Below are 22,277 nucleotides of genomic sequence, written 5' to 3'. Positions count from 1 at the left end.
ATGACAGGTTTCATTTTTCACATAACTTCTCCTGATGGTTTATCTTTTTATGTCATTGTTTTGGAGAACATTTACTTCAGAAGTCTGCAGTCCGTGAGCTACGTTCGTCCAACGGAGGGCAGTCCATAGCAACAGCGTAACCACAGCGTATGTCGTGTGACGACACACGCCGATGATCTTATCCTCCTGTTTGTGTTAGTAAGGTGATGGTATGGTGGGACCTGTCAGGGCAACGCTTCTCAGTGGCGGAGGGATGGAGGCATTTTTAGGGCTTTTCTTTTCAAAATCTTGCGTCCTTCTGCTCTTTTCTGCTCCCTTTCTCTTTACAACACTCAAATCTCAGCTAAAGCTGATAAAATAAAGGTGTGCAGTAGTGCTTAAAAGTGATTTTGGTTTTAAAGAAAGGAGATTCTAATGGCAGAACTGATCACATGAACATAATGTTGGTATTTGTGCGTGTGCTATGTTGTTAAGGAATGTCTGTGTCGTTACGTTCTGCATTTTTATCGGCTCCAAAGCCCGTCGTTCCAATGCTAAACATTTGAGAGAGAGAGCGTAAAAACAAAGCGTTTGCCAAAATAATGTTTAATGTGCCATTCACCTGTGTCTTTCCTGTTAGCGAGTTTAGAGGGATTTAACAGTTGCCGTTGGTGTCTCTATCATCTGAATAACTCCTAAAAAAGGATTGACGATGACATTAATTCATTTTGTTGTAATTATTTAAATATTTATTTAAAAAGCGACAAATACAGCGTTGAATGCAGACAATGTTGCCGGTGAAACACAGTGTTCTCATCTGACGTTTCAATCTGTTTGCTTATGAATCAAAAGGATCCGTGTGAAATATGGGAGAATGGAGAGTTTGACGCCAGTTGTCTGCTTGGCAAATGCCATCCGTTTTTTCTAAATTTCTCAACCTTATTGGATTTCCTTTTGGATGCACACTGTCAAAACAATTATGAACGAGAAATTCAACTGAACAATCATACAAAGCCTGTTTGATCTTATAACATTAAATTACAATGACATTATGAAATAAATTAAAGGGATCAGCATGGTCTCTTTATGTTTTCTTTGGTTCCATTATAAAAAAATGCAAACGTGCCAAGTGCAACCATTTACAATAAGCTCATTCTCATCTGGCCTCCGTCCAACGTAAACACATATTCTTCAATAAGCCACACATTTGTGAAGTAATTTTCTCGTATCAATTTCTCACGCCGTTGTCCACTTCAATAATCACATGACATGGTCCGTATCTTCCGGTTAGACTTCTTGATGACGCTGCTTCTACCAGCAGCTGCTATGCGGTCAGTCATAGCAAAACCCTGTTCCTAGCAGCTTAATATCTCCCGATTATTGATGTTAAATAGTGGTGATGGTGGTTGGATTACCTATATTGGGTTAGTTGTTTGTGTGATCCTGAAGTGTATGACCCACCTTAAGGTCACTATGACCCCTGTGACCTCTTGTGCCTATCTGTTTCAATGGTGTGGTCTATTTTGTGCCATGATTTTGTTTTTGTTTTGTTTTGGGTGTTTCTTTTGTTGCCTTAGCAATTTTGTTTTACACTGTGCTGGAAAGTACATAAAGTAAAGTCAATAAATATAGTATTATTAATACTCTTTCTCTCTGGTTCATAACAATAATTATCGTCATGGTTGCACTATTCAATCCATCAGTTGACAGTTGGGTGAGAATTTTAGTTTAGGAATAATTTTCGAAACATATCTAGTTATCTTTGACTTGCATAACAGATATGACATTTCTCATGTCATGAGAATAAATTGTGTGATTTAAAAGTATACAAGACTGAATATAGTCATTTGATATTGTTCTGATTTGGTTGATGCGTTAGCAATAAATACCTCATGCCTTCTGCTCTACACTAACCACAGTGAGAACTCATTTAATTATAGATAAATAATTATAAAATGTTTTTTAATTAATTCAAAATAAATGTTGTTTGCAACTGCTCATCTGCAAAATCACTTATGGATCAAGTAAAAGTAACGTAAAAGGTTAACTTAATGTTCTAAATAATACTACTAGCCTTTGTGCAAAATTACCAATTTTCTAAATACTCTTTTGACTCTTTACATCATATCAGTACTAGACTGTCTTGTATCTGTGACCTAGCAATAGTGTGCCCGTTGATTTTGTGCTACAGGGTGACTAATAGTTTATATAGTTAATAGTTCTGTGCGAGCATGAAATTCAGGCCATGAATGGGAAAGCTAGAGGCACAGGATTACTCACGTGGTTATCGTTTGGATAATACCCTTCAGATGTTAAATGGTTATGGTTGGGAATAAAACCGTTTATATGATTATGGTTAGGGAGGCAGCCTGTATAAACCAAATTTCATATATGCTAGGTTGTTGACAGGTTAGAAACAATTGATAAGATGTGATTCACGTTGCATTTTAATATTTAATATAATTTCCATGTCTGATTATTTCTAATTCGGCAGAGATTGGATATTAATTTATTCAATTGACACTTTTAGTGTCGATTGAAATGCACAAATGCAAAATCATTAACATATGCAAATTATTTTAATTGCAATTATCTCCATATCTTCATAAGCATGTGGGGGAGTCTTCCAATCTCTCTCTATGGTGCAAGTTATATGACATGTTCAAACTAATCAGGATTCATCTGCATGCCGTTCATTAACTCAACAATTCAAGAACCAATTATCCAGCGTATCTCAAGTGGCTTTGGGTCTGCTCAGCTGTGAAAAGGAGAACAAAGTTTATATTCTGACAGTGGTCTCCCTCTTGATTCAGTTAGTTAAAATATTAAATCAAATCAACAAATAAAGTCAAAATATAACTTTTACAAACAAGTACTTCTGCCGTTTTCATGAAAATTCACATTCACAACTTGCAAAATTACTGCACTGTGATGTCAACAGCCCTATGATGTCAGCCGTACCATGATGTCAGTGGCACTATGGTATCAGCTATGCTGTGAGGTCAGCTCTACTATGATGTCAGCTGTATTGTGATGTCAGCTGTACTGTGATGTCAACAGCACTGTGGTGCTAAGCATTATGATGTCAGCTGTACTGTGATGTCAGCTAGTGATGTCAGCTGTGCTGTGATGTCATTTGTACTGTGATGTCAGCTGTAAAGTGGTGTCAGCTGTATAGTGATGTCTGCTGTGCTGTAATGTCAGCTGAACTGTGATGCCAGCAGCATTGTGGTGCTTAGCATTGTGATGTCAGCTGCACTGTGATGTTAGCTGTACTGGGATGTCAGCTGCACTGTGATGTCAGCAGTACTGTGATGTCAGCTGTACTGTGATGTCAGCAGTACTGTTATGTCAGCTGTACTGTGATGTCAGCAGTACTGTTATGTCAGCTGTACTGTGATGTCAGCTGTACTGTGATGTCAGCTGTACAGTGATGTCAGCTGTACTTTGATGTCAGCTAGTGATGTCAGCTGTGCTGTGATGTCCGCTGTACTGTGATGTCAGCAGTACTATGATACCAGCAGATCTGTGATGTCAGCGGTACTGTGATGTCAGCGGTACTGTGATGTCAGCTGTACTGTAATGTCAGCTGTACTGTGATGTCAGCTAGTGATGTCAGCTGTGCTGTGATGTCATTTGTACTGTGATTTCAGCTGTAAAGTGGTGTCAGCTGTACTGTGATGTCAGCTGTACTGTAATGTCAGCTGTACTGTGATGCCAGCAGCATTGTGATGTCAGCTGCACTGTGATGTTAGCTGTACTGTGATGTCAGTAGTACTGTGATGCCAGCAGCATTGTGATGCCAGCTGCACTGTGATGTCAGCTGTACAGTGATGTCAGTAGTACTGTGATGTCAGTAGTACTGTGATGTCAGCTTTACTGTGATGTCAGCAGTACTTTGAGGTCAGAATTTGGATCAAATATGTTTTGCCAATCTTCAATTACTCTTCAATGAGCCAAGACCAATCCCAAACCATCAAGGAATGAATGGGGAAGCAATTTATAATTTGGCAAAATTAGAAAGGTAAAACAAAGTTTAAGATAATAAGCTCACTGGCTCGTTCTCTCACGCTCGCCACAACAAGCCAGAGACACAGCTGGGAGAAGTGGTTTATCAAGGACGTTGAAATGTCGTCAGTTACTGATTACAAAGCAAATGGCTACATAAGTAATCAGTAACACAATCAGTAATGTAGTATAATGTCCAGGGCCTTGCCAGTTATTAAGTAGCTCCATCTGCTGTTCCTGCATTCTTATTGATGCCTGCACTAGTAGAGTATTAGCTGCTTTGGAACGTGAATCCATTTTCTTTGTTGTTTCATCCACTTGGTAATTTGTGACAACAACAAACAAACAACTTGCAACATTCGGCCTTTGAAGGGTTTTTTAAATAATATTAATTTAATTGAAGGTGTGTCGCATTGATGGGATGTGAAATAACTTGATTTGGGTTTGGAACTTGGAATCACTTTGTTGTGAGATATAAAGGCACTCCTCGAACGCTGCTCTGTCTCCTATTTCACTTAGAGAGGAAGAAAATGGAATGTGCCACTGGGGGAAATGGGCAGCAAATTAGTTTTTGTTGCTGAGAATGTGTTGAGAGTCGAGTTTGGAATGTAGGCTGTGTTCCCCCTAATACATTATTTCCTAACACATTGGGACTTAATATGTGTATATCTCCGAGGTTTAGCGGACTATTTGTTTTGGAGCAGTGTTGATACTTCCCAGAATTCCGAACATGAACACAAAGGAAGCAATAGTCATGCTGAGATTGTTTTTTTTGTTCTCAATATCTCTCCAGATTATAAAAAATGGGAAATAGAGTTGGGTGGAGTAATGTGCAGTGTTTTAAAGGGATGTTATTATGGGCTGTTTGATGTTGATGGAAACAAAGAGATTTTGAGAATGCAATCTGAGTGGGTTTACATATTGACTGTAAAGACTAGTTTGAGCCTCTGAATGTTTTATTCTTTAGAATGTAATGTTATGATATTATTCGAGCCGCAGAAATATGGATCATCAGGACAATGACATCAGCCAAGGCTGCAGTGTTTTGCGGCTGTAGCCTATACATTTGAAAGAGCTTTTTGAATGGAGCAGACTTAAGGCCGAATCTCGATTCTTCCCCTTGCCCCTTTTGCTTTGTCTTTGTCTTTGTCTTAACCAAGACAAAGACAAAGACAAAGCAAAAGGGGCAAGGGGAAGAATCGAGATTCGGCCCAAGTGAGCTCTCAAATCATCTTAAAAATAAGGGGTACATAGCACTCAATCTTATCCCTTAATCTTGATCAAATTGGGTATTGAGACACCACTAGCTCTCACATGAACGCGCAACTTCAAGGGTAAGGGGGAAGATAAGGGGTAAGGGGAAGTATTGAGATTGGGCCTTTGTCCTCGATGTGATTAGAGATGACTGAAACAACAACGGTTGAAGAAAAACGGCAAAAATGAAGGCTATTTGCATTATTATATATATTTCGATTTATTAAAACTAGCGTGGAGGCAAATATTTTTTTACGTAGAAAAGGGGGGAGGTCGAGATAGCAATTTCATCATCCGATCACGTTTTTTTTTTCTTGAATAATTAAACTGATCTTCTTAATTAGCTCAATTAAGTTGATTTGACCACGGAACGTTGCCATATGGCGCGAGGAAACAAAGGAGGGGGAACTAATTAAGAGTAAAATAATGAGAATTTTAATTAACTGGTTCCCTAGATGTCAGCAAGCAGAGACGCCGAGTTGTCATCAAAGCGTCCTGTTGTGCTCTCTCTCTCTCTCTCTCTCTCTCTCTCTCTCTCTCTCTCTCTCTCCCTCTCCCTCTCCCTCTCTCTCTCTCTCTCTCTCTCTCTCTCTCTCTCTCTCTCTCTCTCTCTCTCTCTCTCTCTCTCTCTCTCTCTCTCTCTCTCTCTCTCTCTCTCTCTCTCTCCCTCTCTCTCTCTCTCTCTCTCTCTCTCTCTCGCTAATTAAGTCTGTAAATGAATTAGAAACTTGAACTTGAGCCCACATCTGACATCGACATTTGTAGGTAAAAGGAAATACATTCAAATAATAATTGCACCTTCTCATAGCTAAGCTATGAACCGCCGTGGACAGAAACCCTTATTGTGAAGAGACAAAAAAGTAGAGGGAAGCCGCTGTAACCTACATGTTTAATATAAATGTTAAATTGTAGTTTGTGTCTCTCCTAAATTAGGCCTACTGTTCTTTCAAACAAATGTATGCATCGTGCAGTACGCCAATCGCAAAGCTGTTTGGCTCATTTGCCTTATAAACTAAGTTATCGTGCACGGTTTCTATTAGTTCTCGTACACGCGCAAATGTCTCACAGATAAATTCGTTTTTAAACTTTTGTTTTGAATGATTGACTTTGACTGAACATTGCAACTCACGCTGTGCTGTTGCTGGGTTGTATAGACTACTTTATCCTGAAAGCTCAATATTTACTGCAATTTTGCAAGCGTATTCCATCTCACATTATTGGGGGAGGGGAAAAAAACACGTTCTTAGATCTTTGGCTTGCGCTACAATCAATGTACCTACATTTTACATTGTTGTGCTATTTGCAACAAAAAAAGCAGTCCATTGTGTGTGTGTGTGTGTGTGTGTGTGTGTGTGTGTGTGTGTGTGTGTGTGTGTGTGTGTGTGTGTGTGTGTGTGTGTGTGTGCGTGCGTGCGTGCGTGTGTGTGTGTGTGTGTGAGATTGTGTGTGTGCGCGTGTGACCCGCAGCCGTGTATATTTTAATGCGCACCAGTGGGTGAGTAGAGGAGAGTGCTGGGTGCTGCAAATTGCATCTGTTCCTAATTACAGAGTGCTAATGAAAGCCTGTATTCCTGGTCGGCCTACTGAGAACAGGGCTGGCACCCAACCTGTATCACAGCCTACGATTGAAGACAGCAGGTATACATGCACGGGGATATGCTGCTGCTAGGCAAAGACTACGCAACAAGGATGTAAAGTGTGACTGTAGCCAGGGACGGTTACTTGTCGTACTCGATATGACGAGACAAGAGTAGGCCGATAGCATGGCACAGCAGCTGTTGTTCTTTAGTTCGGCATCGAGTTTATCTTCATAATATACTGTTGTTTCAGCAGTTCTCAGTTATGTGAACGTTGTGTTAGAAAATACATTTTTAGATCCTCTTTCGACTGCTAGCTGAACTAGAACTGTCTCAGTATTTGTGTGGCACATCGAGTAGAATACAATTCTAAAATAAATGACCTCCCATACTGTACATGTATGTTGTTATTATGACTGAGATATCTTAGCTTACTGTCTTATTCAGATTCAAGTGTTCGAGGAGTTTCACCTGATTGCTCCTAGCCAGCAGTGATGAAGAGAGGGTTGTTTCACGGCTCACTGTAGCTGGGTGAAGATCTTCTCAAAGAGTTTCCTTCGGTTTAAATAGCCTTTCTAGACATTCTTAGGGCTGGTGTGTCACTTAAAACCTCTAAAATACATTTACATGTCGTCATTTAGTACATGCTTTTATCCAAAATGACTCACAAGGTCAGGCAGAGATCAATCAAAGTATTTACTTAAAATTGGGGTAGCTACAACAAATGTGCTTCTGCACAACAAAGTCTGTATATAAGACTGGACAACTGGAGAGAGTGCAGAGTAGGTCAGAAATACAAAAAATACCAATAATAACACACACTTGACTTCCCCCCTTGACTAACCTTTCCCTGTGTTTCCAAAATATCCAGTCAGTGCTCGGTCTCTCATTTGCACATGAGAGAGTGTAAGATGTGAAGAAGGTGAGGCTTTTATCTTGTACTTTCATCTCGCAGGAGAGTCGTAGATTAAGGTTAAGAGGCTTTTCCCCTCTGTCTCGTTATCAGCTAGAATCTTCTGTTTGCTCACTCACTCCCCTCGGGTGACTTGGGAGTGAACAAGATTTAGATTTTCTCGTGACACACGCTCAACTGACAGTCACAGAGCTATTAAGCGCCCCAATATGTCCTGTGATTTATTGGGCTCATTTGACGGTTCGCCACGTCGCAACTTCACTAGATGAGAAATGCAACAGCACACGCACGGCTTGTGTTGCACAATTTTGGATGCAGCACAGCAAGAGTGCCTCTCTGAACACATCAAATAGATTTAGAAATTGATTAAAGATTAACTAATGTACTTAGCATTAAGGTATACAACTCCCTGTTGGTTGGTTGCCCTATGCCAGACCGAGCAAAGCAAGAGCCTCGACAAAGCATAAGTCAAATATAATACTAATTATTATGATTTTTATAATAATATGTTTCTTTATGTATTTCCACAATAGGATGGAGGTGAAACACTTTCAATCAGGGCTCTGTCTTGAATACAGAATAATAAAGATTCATCTGTATGCTAGATTCTTCAATTATGGTGAAAAATGTAATTGTAGAGAAGGATAAATGCTGTGAGATAACAACTCAATACATTCAGCAAATAGTTAATAAATAAATGAAATAGAGATTTTTCTTTTGTTGATTTCCTTTATCATTATTGACTTTCCAAAGGATTTTGCACTTTCATTCAGGACTCTTGCTCTTGTTGTGGTGGTGTTGGTAAACTATATCATTAGCCGTCTCTTTAATTGGCTCAATCCACAAAACACATTCCTTTGAACGAATGGAATGAGTCTTGCGAAGTAATAAAGTGAGGTCATAAAATGTGATGAGAAAAGAGGATGCCCAAATGGTTTATGACGGTGTATAGCTATGTTTGTCTGCAAACATTCGGATAAAGTTATGAACAACCTTGGAAAAAGAATCTGACTCACTCAAGCGATAGAAATATGCACATCCACAGCCTCAAACATGGCCTTTCAGCACTGATAGCGATTTATTTCGGCTAAATGATCTACGTTCCATGCTATGCCGGGCCTAGCCACATTTATGTTGTCCTGTCAAACCACCAGCCCTCTCTCTGTCTCCGTGACCTATGCAACCACAGGGATGCAAACAGACCGAAGACATGGGACAAAAACAAGCAAGAAATGTCCTGTGATCTTATGTAACATTGATGTCATTATTTAAATCTCCTTGTAAACACAAATTCCCCACATGAACTCTGGACGGAATATAGTTTGTTATGTCATTGTTTATTGTTTATACCATTTTAAGAAGACACAGATGGGAGAAGGAGTCACATCTAACGAGGCACAGGTTTTCATAGTAGAATATAATCACTTCCCGTTAACAGTTTGACTGTCTTATGGCCTCACTGGCGTCGCATCAGGACTGCTCTGTGTGGTTGTGATGTCACAAGTTGGCCTTCACTTATGCATGTGGGGGTCATTTAAGGACGTGTCCTTTATTCTCAATGTTGATTCAAACCATGCATGTCAGGTCTCTGGTCTGACCACACACACACACACACACACACACACACACACACATACACACATACACTTGTTGAGGAAACGTATATAAAGTCTGAGTACTTCCTATTGGACCTGCAGACAGACAGGAAAATTTATATTTTTGATGGGCAGCATGTAAACCAACATGGAGATCACTCAGATGTTAAGTTTTTTTAGGAGAGTCATGAGAACCCCTAGTGGGTGTATGGGGTATGGGGCAGATCCTAGGAATGTTTTTCTATTTGTTTGTATGGTCACTTTATCATTTGACTGCACTAATACTGTTTTATCAACCATTTGCATGTCAATTCCTCTGCAGGAAGTAGTTTCTCCTTTGGATAGATACAGATCGATTGTATTATATTGTGTTGGGTTGTGTTGTATTGTATTGTGTTGTTTTGCATCGTGTTGTATTCTGTCCACTTAATAGATGCAGTAGCCTGCTACATCCCCATGATTTTTGAGCAAATCCATTGTTTTTTCACTTGAACATTTCTCTCATTAGAATATCCTAGTGGGAAAACTAAACATTTTGCCATTGAATAAGAATGTGATTGGATTAAAGAAAAACAACCCTAACACAAACTATAACTAACTAAACTAACAGTAAGATGGAGAGTGTATATCCAGCGTAATACCTAAAGAACCCAGGAAAATTACTTAGGAAAGACACTTCTTAAATAATCAAACTGAAGTTGACCAATCCAAACACTGTGAAAGCTTATTTCTGTGGTTGTAAGCACGTATAAAGGAATTTGTTTGTATTCTCAAAATTGTCTCATTTCAAAATTGCCCTTTAAATGCTCACAAAGACTGCTGCGGCGATATGTTAATCTAATAAAGATGTACATGGGCTCATATCAGCTCAACAATTCCAAATTTATTCAAATTGAATATTTATACATGCCCCCCAAATACACAGGCAACAAAAGGGCCGTTTTGCCTGTTAAAGTGTTGTTTGGCACACCTGGCCACCAAGTGGGTGGCCTTGAGTGACTCGGCTGATAGAAATCTCTACTGACATTTCCGTCTTCATTCTATCTGAAAGAGCCCAGGAGTGACATTACGGCTAAGCATTTCAAAAGACCAGTTTAATAGCCACAGCTTTTTCATTCTCAGTCAGGCCAGCTCACTTGGGACCCCGAGATTAGGTATCATAAAAGGCAGAGATGACAAGGTGCACCTCACACCCAGATGTGTTTGAGACTCAGGAAAGAGGTTATATGGCGACAGCGATACATTCATCTGTGAGGTTTCTTTAAAGTTCTTATCAACTAGACCTATTTATGAAGGTTTCCTCAACTGTAAACGTTCCTTAAAACGACCAACATTTTTTTAAAGGAAAATATCTCAAGAGAAATGTTGGGATATAGATTAATACAATCTTGAATTTTATCATTTGAATTCGTGATTGTAAATAATCTTGGGGTATTCTGTCTCCAAAAATATGCAGTTCAATATGGCAGAGGCAAACTATTAGCAATGACCTCAAAACCAATTCAATCGGCATGAAGTTAATGGGACTTTCTCTTCCATTAACTCCATGCTGCTCCCTACTGGCTTTGTCTGACATCACAAACACACGCTTTGAAACGTCAGAAATAATGAATCTCAATTCAATCCATTGAATTCAGTTCAGTTACTGAAGGAAACAAGATCAAAGTATACACTAAAATATCAGGATTAAAACAAAACAAAAAACGTTCATATTTAGTTGGTATTAGTTAAATTATCATTGTCAGGACATTTTCAAAACACAATATAGCAGGTAATTTTTTTCTTTGTCTAAAAATGTCTTAATACTTAATACTGTCATCCGCACACACCTATCAGCATACTGGTACACACATAACATCTTCTCTTCCCTGCCAACCTTATCTCTGTACCTTGCATTCCGTCTCTTCACTTGTGCTATGGAAACTTACACTAAGGCTTTATCTTGAAATGGTACGATTATAGTGATTTAAAGCTAATAGCCTTCACTGCCTTGCACGTCTTTCTCCAAGAAGTGATTATTTTCCCTTTCGAGATAATTCTAGACTAATTGTTTACACAGGTAGGCTTCGAAAGATAAATCTTACTTGATTCATTTTTCAGTATGAAAGACTTCTAAAAAAGCTGAGAAAATGGGTTTGTTTATGGTGTTGCCTCTTTAATCTCACAATGTCATCTATGTGACCTTGTGGCACACGCATTCACACACACACACACACACACACACACACACACACACACACACACACACACACACACACACACACACACACGCGCACACACAGTGGGAGCACCCCAGGATTTTGACAGCTCTGGTGTGTCGACCCTTTGATTGATGAGCTCTTCTCTAAATGTTTATTTTTTTCTCCAATCCAAATCAGTGGGAGCCCAAATGTCTCTTGCATTTTAATAGCAAAGAAAATATTTTGCCAAGGCGCTCCCTCTCTCCCCTGATTTCATCACTCGTCTCCCTGTGGGGTGTAACACTGTGAAGGCAGAGGCGTGGAGGGGTTACGATGGAGGGGAACGCTGCGGGGAAGCCAAGGAGAGCGAGTCCATTACAGACCCCTACTGTAATGGACTCGCTGTGCCAACGCCAGGCTAGATTACTGCTAGCAAATCCAACTGTTTTTCTCTAAAAACCCTTTTGGGTCGATTTAGTTTTTTTGGTCGTTTTGTCGATAGCCCACAATTCAAGATTATCATTAATAAAAACTTGGGCCAAACAATTGTCAATATATGCTTACTACTAGTATTGCTATGGGCTGCTACTACCTGGAAATATTACTTATCATACAACAACATTGGTAAAATGACCTCATAACGATGAGACGTTTTTTTATTAAGATGCAACTGTTTAATTAAGAATTAATAATAGCCTAACTTCTAAGTCATTACTACTGTTGGCCGCCAAGCTAGGCCAACAGTAGTAAATGGGCATTAACTCACACCTTCGCTGTCTCCATCCCAGCAGGCAAGAGCGATGCCAGAAGTCCCCTGGGGAATAAGGCAGAGGAGAAGAGAGCTGAGAAGGCTACTAACGGCATCATAAAGGCCCCTCACTGCGTTCGTTTCAGAGCAAGCCATGCTCATCCTCCCCCTACTGGGCAGCTAATGCAATTACACACAGACACAGACACAGACCCACACACATACACATACACACACTCACACACACACACACACACACACACACACACACACACACACACACACACACACACACACACACACACACACACACACACACCCGCATACACACACACACACACACCAAAAACCTGACACCCGCGTACACACACACCCGACACCCCAATACAGAGAGACAAACACATACACACATACACTCAAATCCTGACACCCCGTACACACACATACCCGACCCCCCCATACGAATACAAACACACACACACACACACACACACAATCACCCCAACACTCCCATACACACACTCACGCACACACACACACCAACACACACACACATTCTAACCCCGACACCCTCCAACACACACACACACACACCCACACACGTACACGCACACACACACGCACACACACACACACACACACACACACACACACACACACACCCTCCAACTTACACACACACACACACACACACACACACACACACACACACACTGCAGGGATCCCTATCTCCTCCAGGGCCTATCTCCTCCAGCAATCCATCCAGAGTGTCTCCATCCCTATGAGGCTTTGTGGAGATATGTGTGTTAAGAGGATATGTGCATCCATGTATACAAGTTTTCAGTTTCTCCAGGATCCGCAGGGAGCATAACACAGCAGAGAGCGCAGGGGTCTGTGTGTGTGTGTGTGTGTGTGTGTGTGTGTGTGTGTGTGTGTGTGTGTGTGTGTCTGTGTGTCTGTGTGTGTGTGTGTGTGTGTGTGTGTCTGTGTGTCTGTGTGTCTGTGTGTGTGTGTGTGTGTGTGTGTGTGTGCGTGTGTGAGTGTGTGCGTGTACGCGTGCGTGCGTGCGTGTGTGTTCACCGTCTTCGGTTAATCAATCATCGCGGCGCCTTAATGACACCCTGCTGCTCTCCTAATGTCTTCTGGCAAGAGTCGGCCCGCCACTGGCAAGGCGCTCACGCAGCTCCACATATGGCTGCACTGAGTGAGTGACAGGACCCCTCTTCGTCGCGCATCGGCCCCAGCACACCGGATGCGATGGAGCGCGCTCAGACGCCGCCGGCTAATAGTCTTGAAACAGTTACGAGAAGGAAGAGGAGATATTAGGAGGAAGAAAAGGTGTTCCATCTCTGGTGACCCTGACGGACGTCCCGTGACGTCAGGTTGAGGATTGACAAGAGGGAAAACAAGCAGGAAACGCCGGAAAACATTTGTTCTGATGCGACGCAAATGTAAAGGTTGTTCTGGCCTGCGCACGTTCTGAGTCAACAACAAGGAGATATTGGATTTTATGTTTGCCACTTTGACCTTTGACCGAACAGCTAGTAGGCCTAATACATTTCATAGAGCAAGTCTACAGTGTAGACTCTCCTCTGTGTTACCTATTATACATATATATATATATATATATATATATATATATATATATATATAATAATTTGGGAAAATAAATCAAAAATAAAAACATTTATCTGCCCAAAGTGTTCAATTAATATTATATACCGAGATCTACACAACAATTTGGGTAATCCATCCACAATAGGCCTATACAGGGGGATCATAGTAAAATGCATATATACATGTATGTGTGGATGTGTTGTGTGTGCATTTGTGTTGGTGGGTGTGTATGTGTGTATATGTGTTTGTGTGTGTGTGTGTGTGTGTGTGTGTGTGTGTGTGTGTGTGTGTGTGTGTGTGTGTGTGTGTGTGTGTGTGTGTGCGTGTGTGTGTGTCTGTGTCTGTGTGTGTGTGTTTGCAATGAATCTTAATATCTCGACTTAATGGAACTGGAGATTTACTTAAAGAACGTTTTCTGAGATTTATCGGATTTCTTTATAATCTTGTTATTATCAACATTAAGAGACCTACTCGTACACTGGTCGAATATTGTGCAACTTGGTCCCTCATATTTGCTACCAGACATCAACGACGCTGTCTCTTTGAGTTTGTTTGGCGAGGACTCAATTTTGCATGCCAACTACTGTAATTGGATGCCCACCTGCTTCCTAATTTATTATAGTTGTCGATGACACCCACCACCACCAGCACAACAACAACCCCTTTCCCTCTTCAGAGGAAATGACAGCAGAGTAGCTCTGGAACTACAAGAGCCATTCATCATCTGGTTGAGATTCGAGAAGCTGGCTCTGACACCTAACAGGTCCTAGCGTGAGGAGAGACACAAGCAGTGGTCATTTGCCCACGACACTAATATTGTAAAGAAACTTTTTGTAAACAAATGTATTTAATAATTAATAGTGATATTTAATAATAGTGATATTTTACTTTATTTGAATGAAAAATGTTTACTTGAAAGTGATGTCATTATAAATTGTATAATTTAGTTGGCTGAATGTGAACATAAGGATAAAGTTAGGGATTTATCGATTTTTTTGTTTATACGATACTGCCACCTACTGGAAGCTGTTTCTGAACGTCAGCAACAGGATGCTTTCGGATGAAATTAAATTTTTGGTAAATTCATCATCGTCATGATTGAGCCTACAATGAGAGATTCTAATTGTGTATCAATTTCCCATGCAACCATGCCCAATAAGAAAATTCCTTAAATGGGTCTATTTGTTTTTAAATACATTAGCAAAGCTGCGTTTTATCTACCTTTTAGTCACTTGTTTATGAATCTATTTCGTTCTTCCTCATAGATCGTATATGCATATTTAATAATAACCTTATATTGATGAATTGTTTTACAATATGATGAGGCGAATGCATCCCTTTAAAGATCGATCTTTACCTCATAATTACTCTTGGTTGACAGTCCCCACTAACTATATAATAAAAGGCTGTTTCTAATTAATCTCGACGAAGAACTTGCACTAAACACCAAAAGTTATATAAACAGGACAAGATATATATATATATATATATATATATATAGATATCAAAAATAAATTATTTCTGGCGACCCAAGAACTGACTGAGATTCTTTAATAACAATAATTTAATCTGCAGCATAAAAAGTTAGCAATACATCTTCATTACTTTCTTTTACTGGTGTGCTGTAAAACCAAAGGCTTGCGTGTGTGTGTTTGTGTGCATTTGTGCGTGTGTGCGTGTGTGTGTGTGTGTGTGTGTGTGTGTGTGTGTGTGTGTGTGTGTGTGTGTGTGTGTGTGTGTGTGTGTGTGTGTGTGTGTGAGAGCAGGGGTGTAGCCACATGGGGGCCAAGCCCCCCCTGGTCAGAGGTTGGCCCCCCTGAGTATGAAAAAAAAAAGAAAAGAAAAATCCTGAACGGAAACGGTCCAAAATGAAATATATGGACTATTAGTTTTATCTAACTTTGTTCAAAGTGTTATATGTTGACGTTATGAAAAATTATTGCACTTAAAATACCCCCCCCGGCCACCACAGTAATAATATCCTGGCTACACCCCTGTGTGTGAGTATGTGTCTGTGTCTGTGTAGCTCCTAATAAAGGCTTGTGACATGGACTTCGCCAGTTGTCCGGGGACACCTGTGCTCCTGGTTTGCCACGCCGTTCCGGGTGTCTACTTTGTTTTCTAAATATTCAAGCACGGAGAAAAGACAGCCCCACAGCTTCCAGGAATGGAGTACCAGGTGAATTTTTTTTTTTTGGTCAACCTTTGGAAATAGTTGACAAAATAACCAATGTAGGCCTACATTAGCTGTGTATAACATCATTAATTCACAGATAGCTAGCCTGAATGATGAGTGCAGTTCATGTGTCCGGTGGAACCTTAGGTTTGTTGTGTGTTCATTTCCAGGTTTATTTTGCCATAGCATGTCACGTTAACTTTGTTACATGTATTAACTATTACCAACAGCTTGAGGCAGGACTAGTTCAACCCATCAACGTCTTTCCTACGACATGTAAACCGATCCAAACATGAAGTGATGGAAGTGTCCTCCACGTACCTTGCAGACGCCTCCTCTGCAGCCAGGTGTGACTCAGCTGCAGGGCCAGGGAGGCGTTGGAGCGCTGATGCTGTCCGGCCAGGCCCAGCTGCAGAGGTCCACAGTCCGGCTGGTAGTCCTCCAGCTCTGGACAGACCCACAGGGGACACTGGAGACAGACATCAGGGTTTGTTATCGTAGGACAGGAACATCGTTGGTTTCAGCCCAACATGCTGCACTTTTAAATGATTGAAGGGCTTGAAATTCATTGAAATTCACAAGAAAAGTCAGAGCAACTGAACTGGGTGGGGAACCCCTTCAGAGGAACTGAGAGCAGCAGCAGCCTTCCTGCCAGACTGCAGAAAACCTGGTGGATTTGTCCTTTGATCGTGTGCAAAAGATGGCACATGCTGAAAAGTCAGTTGAAAAGGAATATCATGAGCTGGGGAAATGTGCATTAAATGAACTATTGCCTTTTGGATCAACCTACATGTGTGAAGTGACCTTCTCAGCCCTGACTCACATCAAAACCAAGCAGAGAAACAGACTGAATGCGGAGAGCACCTTGGCGGCAGCTGTTGCCACACTGCCCCCAGAACTGTCAAAGCTTTTGAAAGACAAGCAAGCGCAAGTGTCTCATTAAACTGAATAAAAGGTGTTTTTTTTTCACTCCGAATAATTGTATATAGTATTATTTAAATGAGCAGTTGGATTAGATATAAAGACACGGGGTTAAATATATGTACACATTAAGGTGAATAATCCACATGAGAGAGGCGTACTTTTAACATGGATCACAGCTCAAGGGGTACACTGGTCCAAAAAGGTTGGGAACCACTGGCCTATGCAGCCGAGCTGGACAGCTCCTTTTTTTTCAGCCTCCTGGCGGCGTCCGGGCCGTCGATATTTACGCCACTGGTTCCATGACAGTAAAGCATATAAACGACGCACTGTAAAAGGTTGTTACATTGACATTTAGGGGATTTTGCTGACGCTTTTATGCACGCATGCACACACCGAACGGCGGAGTCAATCATGCAAGGCGATAGCTAGCTGGTCGGGATCAGTTGGGGTTAGGCGTCTTGCTCAGGGACATCTCGACACTCAGCGTAGCCGGGGTTTGATCTAGCAACCTTCCGGTTACAAATGGACCTCTCTCTCCTGTGCTCGTAGTGCACCATAAAGTGTAACTTGAAAATAAACTGATGAAAAGTAAATGCTCACTTTAAGGCAAATCCTCCTTTTACAATTAGAATGAATGCCTTGCAAGTGATGTCATATGATGAATAATTTAGTTTACTGAACCCCAAACACAAAGTCAATGCTGTCATGTTCATAGAGATGCCCTGTTGGCTGCCGTGTGTGTGCGCGTGTCTCTAACAGTGTGTAGTTCATATGCTATAACGTCATGGAACCGCCCATAATGGCACAGCATAAGTTATATAAACAAGAAATTTAAGAAAAGGAAACGATTCAGACGACCCAGATGAACTGACTGAGATTCTTTAATAAGAATATTTTCTGCAGCATAAAAAGTTAGCAACAAATCTTCTTAACTTCATTTTTCAGGTGTGCTGTTTAATAAGGGCTTATGGCCAACTAGTATGGGCCTATACCCCTTGTTCAGTGGACCAGCCTTAGAACAAAGGAGTTGGGCCACCCTCTAACTAATAAGGAAACGCTGTCGACCGCTTGGTTCCCGTTGGAGCAGTAGCCATTGCCGAACACATCCAGTCATTGCGGCAGTTCTGAGTTATGCCTTATCGGATCAGGGGCAAAACAGGACATAGCAGTCTGCAGGGCAGGTCACATGCACATTTTAAAATGTACCAATATTTCATACAAGGTCATTTCATGGGCTAAACACACAATTCCAGATGAATGATGTAGAAAACGGGATCATCTTTTAATGAGGCGGCAACACTGGGAGGACGTCACTATAACTTGGGAATCGGAGCGACACACGTAAAGAGTCAGACTGGAGAGGACCGCATGTAGCTATACTCCACTCCTCCGACAGTGTGTTGCCTTCGGCTCTTCATGACAACGTTTACATTCTTGATCGACAACCAGCCTTTATGTTATCTGGCGTTGACTCTTCCACATGTGGATCAACAAGGTAAAAACGGCCCGGAGAAAAGAGAACCCCACAATACAGCGCAAACGTTGTCATGGTAACAGATGCCCTACTGCTCCCACAGCGTCTAGAGCTCCAACCTCCATCAAGAGGGAGAGACTCTCCTCGCCTTTCTGTACGTCGCCGGGGGCAACGGTCCAAACGCCCAGTCCAAATTTTTTTTTTTTTGCGCGTTTCTTTTTTTCTTCTTCTTCTCGGTGCGCATCGCTCCCGACTAAAACACCCGATCGAACTCAGTCTGGCTGGTGGTGGCCGGGTTCCGGTTCTGATTGGGCTGCTGCTGGGGCATGTGACCCCGTCGGCGGGGCGGGGCCAGGTACTCGAACATGGAGGTGTTGTGCGTGGACAGCATGTTCTTCAGGTCCGACGGCATGGGGTCCGACCAGAAGAAGTCGTGGTTGAGCGCGTCGTCGCTGTCGATGCGCTGCCCCGGGTCCAGCACCAGCAGCTTGTCGATCAGGTCCAGGGCGTACGGGTCCTTGACGTAGGCCTTCAGCCGGTCCTTCACCTTGCGCTTCTGGCCCTTGGGCAGCTCCATCTTCTGGTAGAGCTCGTACTTCTTGTCCACCTCTGGCCACACCTGGGTCAGTAAATGGGGTTCAGTGGTATTAGTGTTGGAACAGTTCATTTTTTGATTCAATAGGTGTTTCTATTCCACATGCCATAATAACTACAAATAATATTTGTGTTTTAGAACTATATAAAAAGAAAAACAGCTTTAATTTGTTACTGACTGGAGTTCAGTAAGATTCATATTTATTTTACAATTCAATATAAAAATATATGTTACATCACAACACATAGGCCTGGCCTAAAGGAACGAGCAGTTTATATGATTAGTGAATACTAAACATAAGGAACTTTAAAAAGAAAAATGGCATACCAAATTGCAATATGGGTTGAAATAATCGCAATTCGATTATTTCCCCAAATCGTCCAGCTCTAATTAACATGGCGATGAGCAGGGCATTGACATACACAACTCCACACGTCAAAATGCAGAGGTAGACGGGGAGGGGGGGGCCTTACGTCAGCGGTGATGGAGCCACACAGCTGGCTGATTAGCGTGAGCTGGTGCTGCTCTGTGTTGCCCTGCATGATGGGACTCCTGGTCCACATCTCGGCCATGATGCAGCCGGCGCCCCACAGGTCGATGGGCGGCCCGTAGTCCCGCTCTCCTGCAAGCAGAGCAGGCCCACCGCCCCGTCAGTGTTGAACCACAGCCATACAAAAGGGCTTTGGAGACGATGGTTATGCACACAAGTTTGTCATCGTTCTAGCTAACCATTCTTATTCTGTAAGCGGAGGATTACTCCATGAGACAAATGACAGACACAACAGACACAGACAGACACAGACACACACCAGTAGGGCCTTTTGCATACTGCCAATCCAACAAACGGCAAACAGATGATTGATGATTACGTTTCTTGTATTTGGCTTCATAAGTCATTTGTAGGAATCACCTTCCAACAAATATTCTATGGAAGCTTGCGGCGGGGGCGCTTGTGTGTTTATGAGAGCCCGGACGTTTTACCTAGCAGCAGCTCTGGCGGCCGGTACCACAGGGTGACCACGCGGTTGGTGTAGCGGTTCCCCTGGCTCCCCTTGGCCAGGCTGAAGGCTCGGGCCAGGCCAAAGTCAGCCAGCTTCAGCACGCCGTCCCTGGTGATCAGCACGTTGGCCGCCTTCATGTCTCTGTGGAGGATCTGAGCCGCAATGCCACCATTAAAACATGAAGAACTTCCCCTTTTAATATTTAAACTTCAAATGAAGACAGACAAGTCATCAGGTCACAATTCAGGTGATGAGCCTTTCACTTCCAAGTCCATGTTAAGCCGCAAGTCCAGAGGCTACATAATAAAATCACACTAATATAAAGTAGTATTTATCTAGATTATATGGTTATGGCTCCAAAATTGGCCAAAATAAGGGGTCCTTTATTCTCAACCATACAGTATTTTCATCCCGAACAGTACGTGCGTGCATGCCCTCCCGCATGGTACAGATTTAGATGTGAATAGTTAAACCCCTCTTCGTAATGCCGAATAAGTTAAACAGCTCCGTACCTCTAGAGCAGTGCGACTGTAGCAGAGCATGTGCTAAAGGAGCAAAGCTGCACCTGGCAGCATGTAAAACACGTAGGTCTCACCTTGTTCCTGTGGATGTAATAAAGGCCATTGAGCAACATCTGCATGACCTTCTTGATTTCTGCCAAGGTGAACTTTACATTGGCGTTGCTCAGCAGCCCAGCCAGGTCATGCTCACAGAAGTCAAACACCAGGTAGATGCTGCCTTTGTATCTGTTGAACTGAGTGGCTGGCAAAGAGAAGGAGAGAGAACTGTTAAATAACAGGATAACAAAATAATGTAATCTGTTTATATGATCAAACATAATAAGTCTAACCCAAATAAACATGTTGATCATGTACAAGGCAGCCAAGCCGATGTATTCACCAATAAATACATAAAGACAGACATGGCCCCAACCTTTGGTCCGGCAGATTTCAATCAGATTCACTACGTTTTCATGTTTCAGCAGTTGTAGGATCTTGATTTCCCTCAGAGCTGTGATTGGAAACTACAACACAGAGAACATAATGTATAAGATAGTGCACAGCAACACTAACCGAGGAATGACCTCCTGCTTAGTCCCCGTTTTTGCATTAGGTAGAGAGACGAGATGGAGAGCTGCTATCTAAAATACAGCTAGGCTTAATCAAGGGTCACTATGCAATGCTGGAATGGACACATTTACATTTCACATGACTAGAAAGCCTGACTTAATTTACACCGATTAATTTTGAGACTGTGGCAAAAACACACTGAAAATCGTACCCCTTCTTTCTCGTTTTCCATGAGAACCTTCTTCAGTGCAACTTTTTTCGTAGTCTGCCGGTGCTTTGCTTTAAATACTTCTCTGTAAAAATCACAGAATCAAACAACAATATAAGCCAGGTAATGATTGTATAGAAGCCAAGCCACCCAGGAATGTACAAATACAATCCCATTATACAGCTGGGTAGTCTTGCTAACCAAGTCAACCATGTCCCAAAGTCGATGAAATGCATTGAAAAGGCTGTGTTTACCTAGTCTCTTTAATTAACCCTTGCTAGCAAAAAGGCTAATCTGAGGCTGTACTTTGTTAATTGAAAGTTGGTAACATGACCGAATACAATAATGGCACTAAAGATATAGATGTATCCGCTTCATTGTACTCACCCAAATGTCCCCTGTCCAATTTTAGCCAGCTTTTCATATTTTGAGAACTCGTCGCAGAAAGGGAATTCCACGCCGTCGTAGTATTTGGACATGATGGCGGCCTCTCGGTCGGGCCTAGGGAAAACACACTTTAAAACACCAACTAGCACAAGTCGAAGCAAACAAAGGGAAAACGAACGGCAGCAAACCACAGATTAAGACGATATTTCGCATACTTCTCAGCGGCCGCAGCGGCGGCAGCCGCATTGCTTGTCTTTTCTCGTTGCATCTCTGGACTTGGTAAACAGTAGAGCACACGGAAACCTTCTTCTTCCCCTGTTTCCCGGTCCTTCTTCTTCTTTTTTGCAAATGAAATAAACATGAAACGAGCTTGTGCAGGCTGCCACCTACTGGACGAGGGTGGAACTTGCTTCACCTCAATGAATGAGAAAAATGTCAGTTCATCTTTATTTACTTTTCTTCACGGTTTTAAGTTGCCGCCGACTGTTGCTCAAACAACAACTATGTTCAATTAGTTAGACTACTTAATTAATGGGGCCGGTGAATTATTATTATTATGTAAGATTATTCT

At 41.8% G+C, this 22,277-nt stretch overlaps 3 protein-coding genes across 6 annotated transcripts in view; 2 read left to right on the top strand and 1 right to left on the bottom strand.

Moving 5' to 3' along the window:
• lmo4a (LIM domain only 4a) overlaps window positions 1-1,620 on the top strand; it is a 12,949-nt gene extending 11,329 nt beyond the window's left edge. For all 3 annotated transcript variants that reach the window (XM_060049937.1, XM_060049938.1, XM_060049936.1), the window contains exon 5: window positions 1-1,620. This exon is cut by the window's left edge and continues 683 nt beyond it. The gene's annotated coding sequence lies outside the window, so the exon portion shown is untranslated.
• A 14,283-nt stretch (window positions 1,621-15,903) lies between these two features.
• Window positions 15,904-22,277, top strand: part of fpgs (folylpolyglutamate synthase) — a 108,722-nt gene continuing 102,348 nt past the window's right edge. Inside the window, exon 1 of the mRNA XM_060049945.1 lies at window positions 15,904-16,050. Within this exon, the coding sequence (XP_059905928.1) occupies window positions 16,039-16,050 (12 nt within the window). The 5' untranslated portion in view covers window positions 15,904-16,038. The remainder of the gene's footprint in view (window positions 16,051-22,277) is intronic.
• On the bottom strand, window positions 17,835-22,079 carry cdk9 (cyclin-dependent kinase 9 (CDC2-related kinase)). Of its 2 annotated transcripts, XR_009525341.1 has the most exons (9): window positions 21,922-22,079; window positions 21,707-21,820; window positions 21,323-21,404; window positions 20,975-21,065; window positions 20,637-20,803; window positions 20,022-20,193; window positions 19,514-19,662; window positions 18,494-19,064; window positions 17,835-18,444 (listed from the first exon to the last, which is right to left on the bottom strand). XR_009525341.1 is itself a non-coding variant. In XM_060049935.1 (8 exons), the coding sequence occupies exons 1-8, from the start codon at window positions 22,065-22,067 to the stop codon at window positions 18,699-18,701; spliced, it is 1,287 nt and encodes a 428-aa protein (XP_059905918.1). In that variant the 5' UTR covers window positions 22,068-22,079; the 3' UTR covers window positions 17,835-18,698. The 2 variants fall into 2 exon arrangements, 1 of the variants encoding a protein (XP_059905918.1); XM_060049935.1 differs by having other exon boundaries at window positions 17,835-19,064.

The sequence above is a fragment of the Gadus macrocephalus genome, chromosome 4, assembly GCF_031168955.1.
Source record: "Gadus macrocephalus chromosome 4, ASM3116895v1".
Lineage (NCBI taxonomy): Eukaryota > Metazoa > Chordata > Actinopteri > Gadiformes > Gadidae > Gadus > Gadus macrocephalus.
The sequence above is the reverse complement of the archived record's forward strand: the minus strand, read 5'-3'. Positions and strand labels throughout refer to the sequence as shown.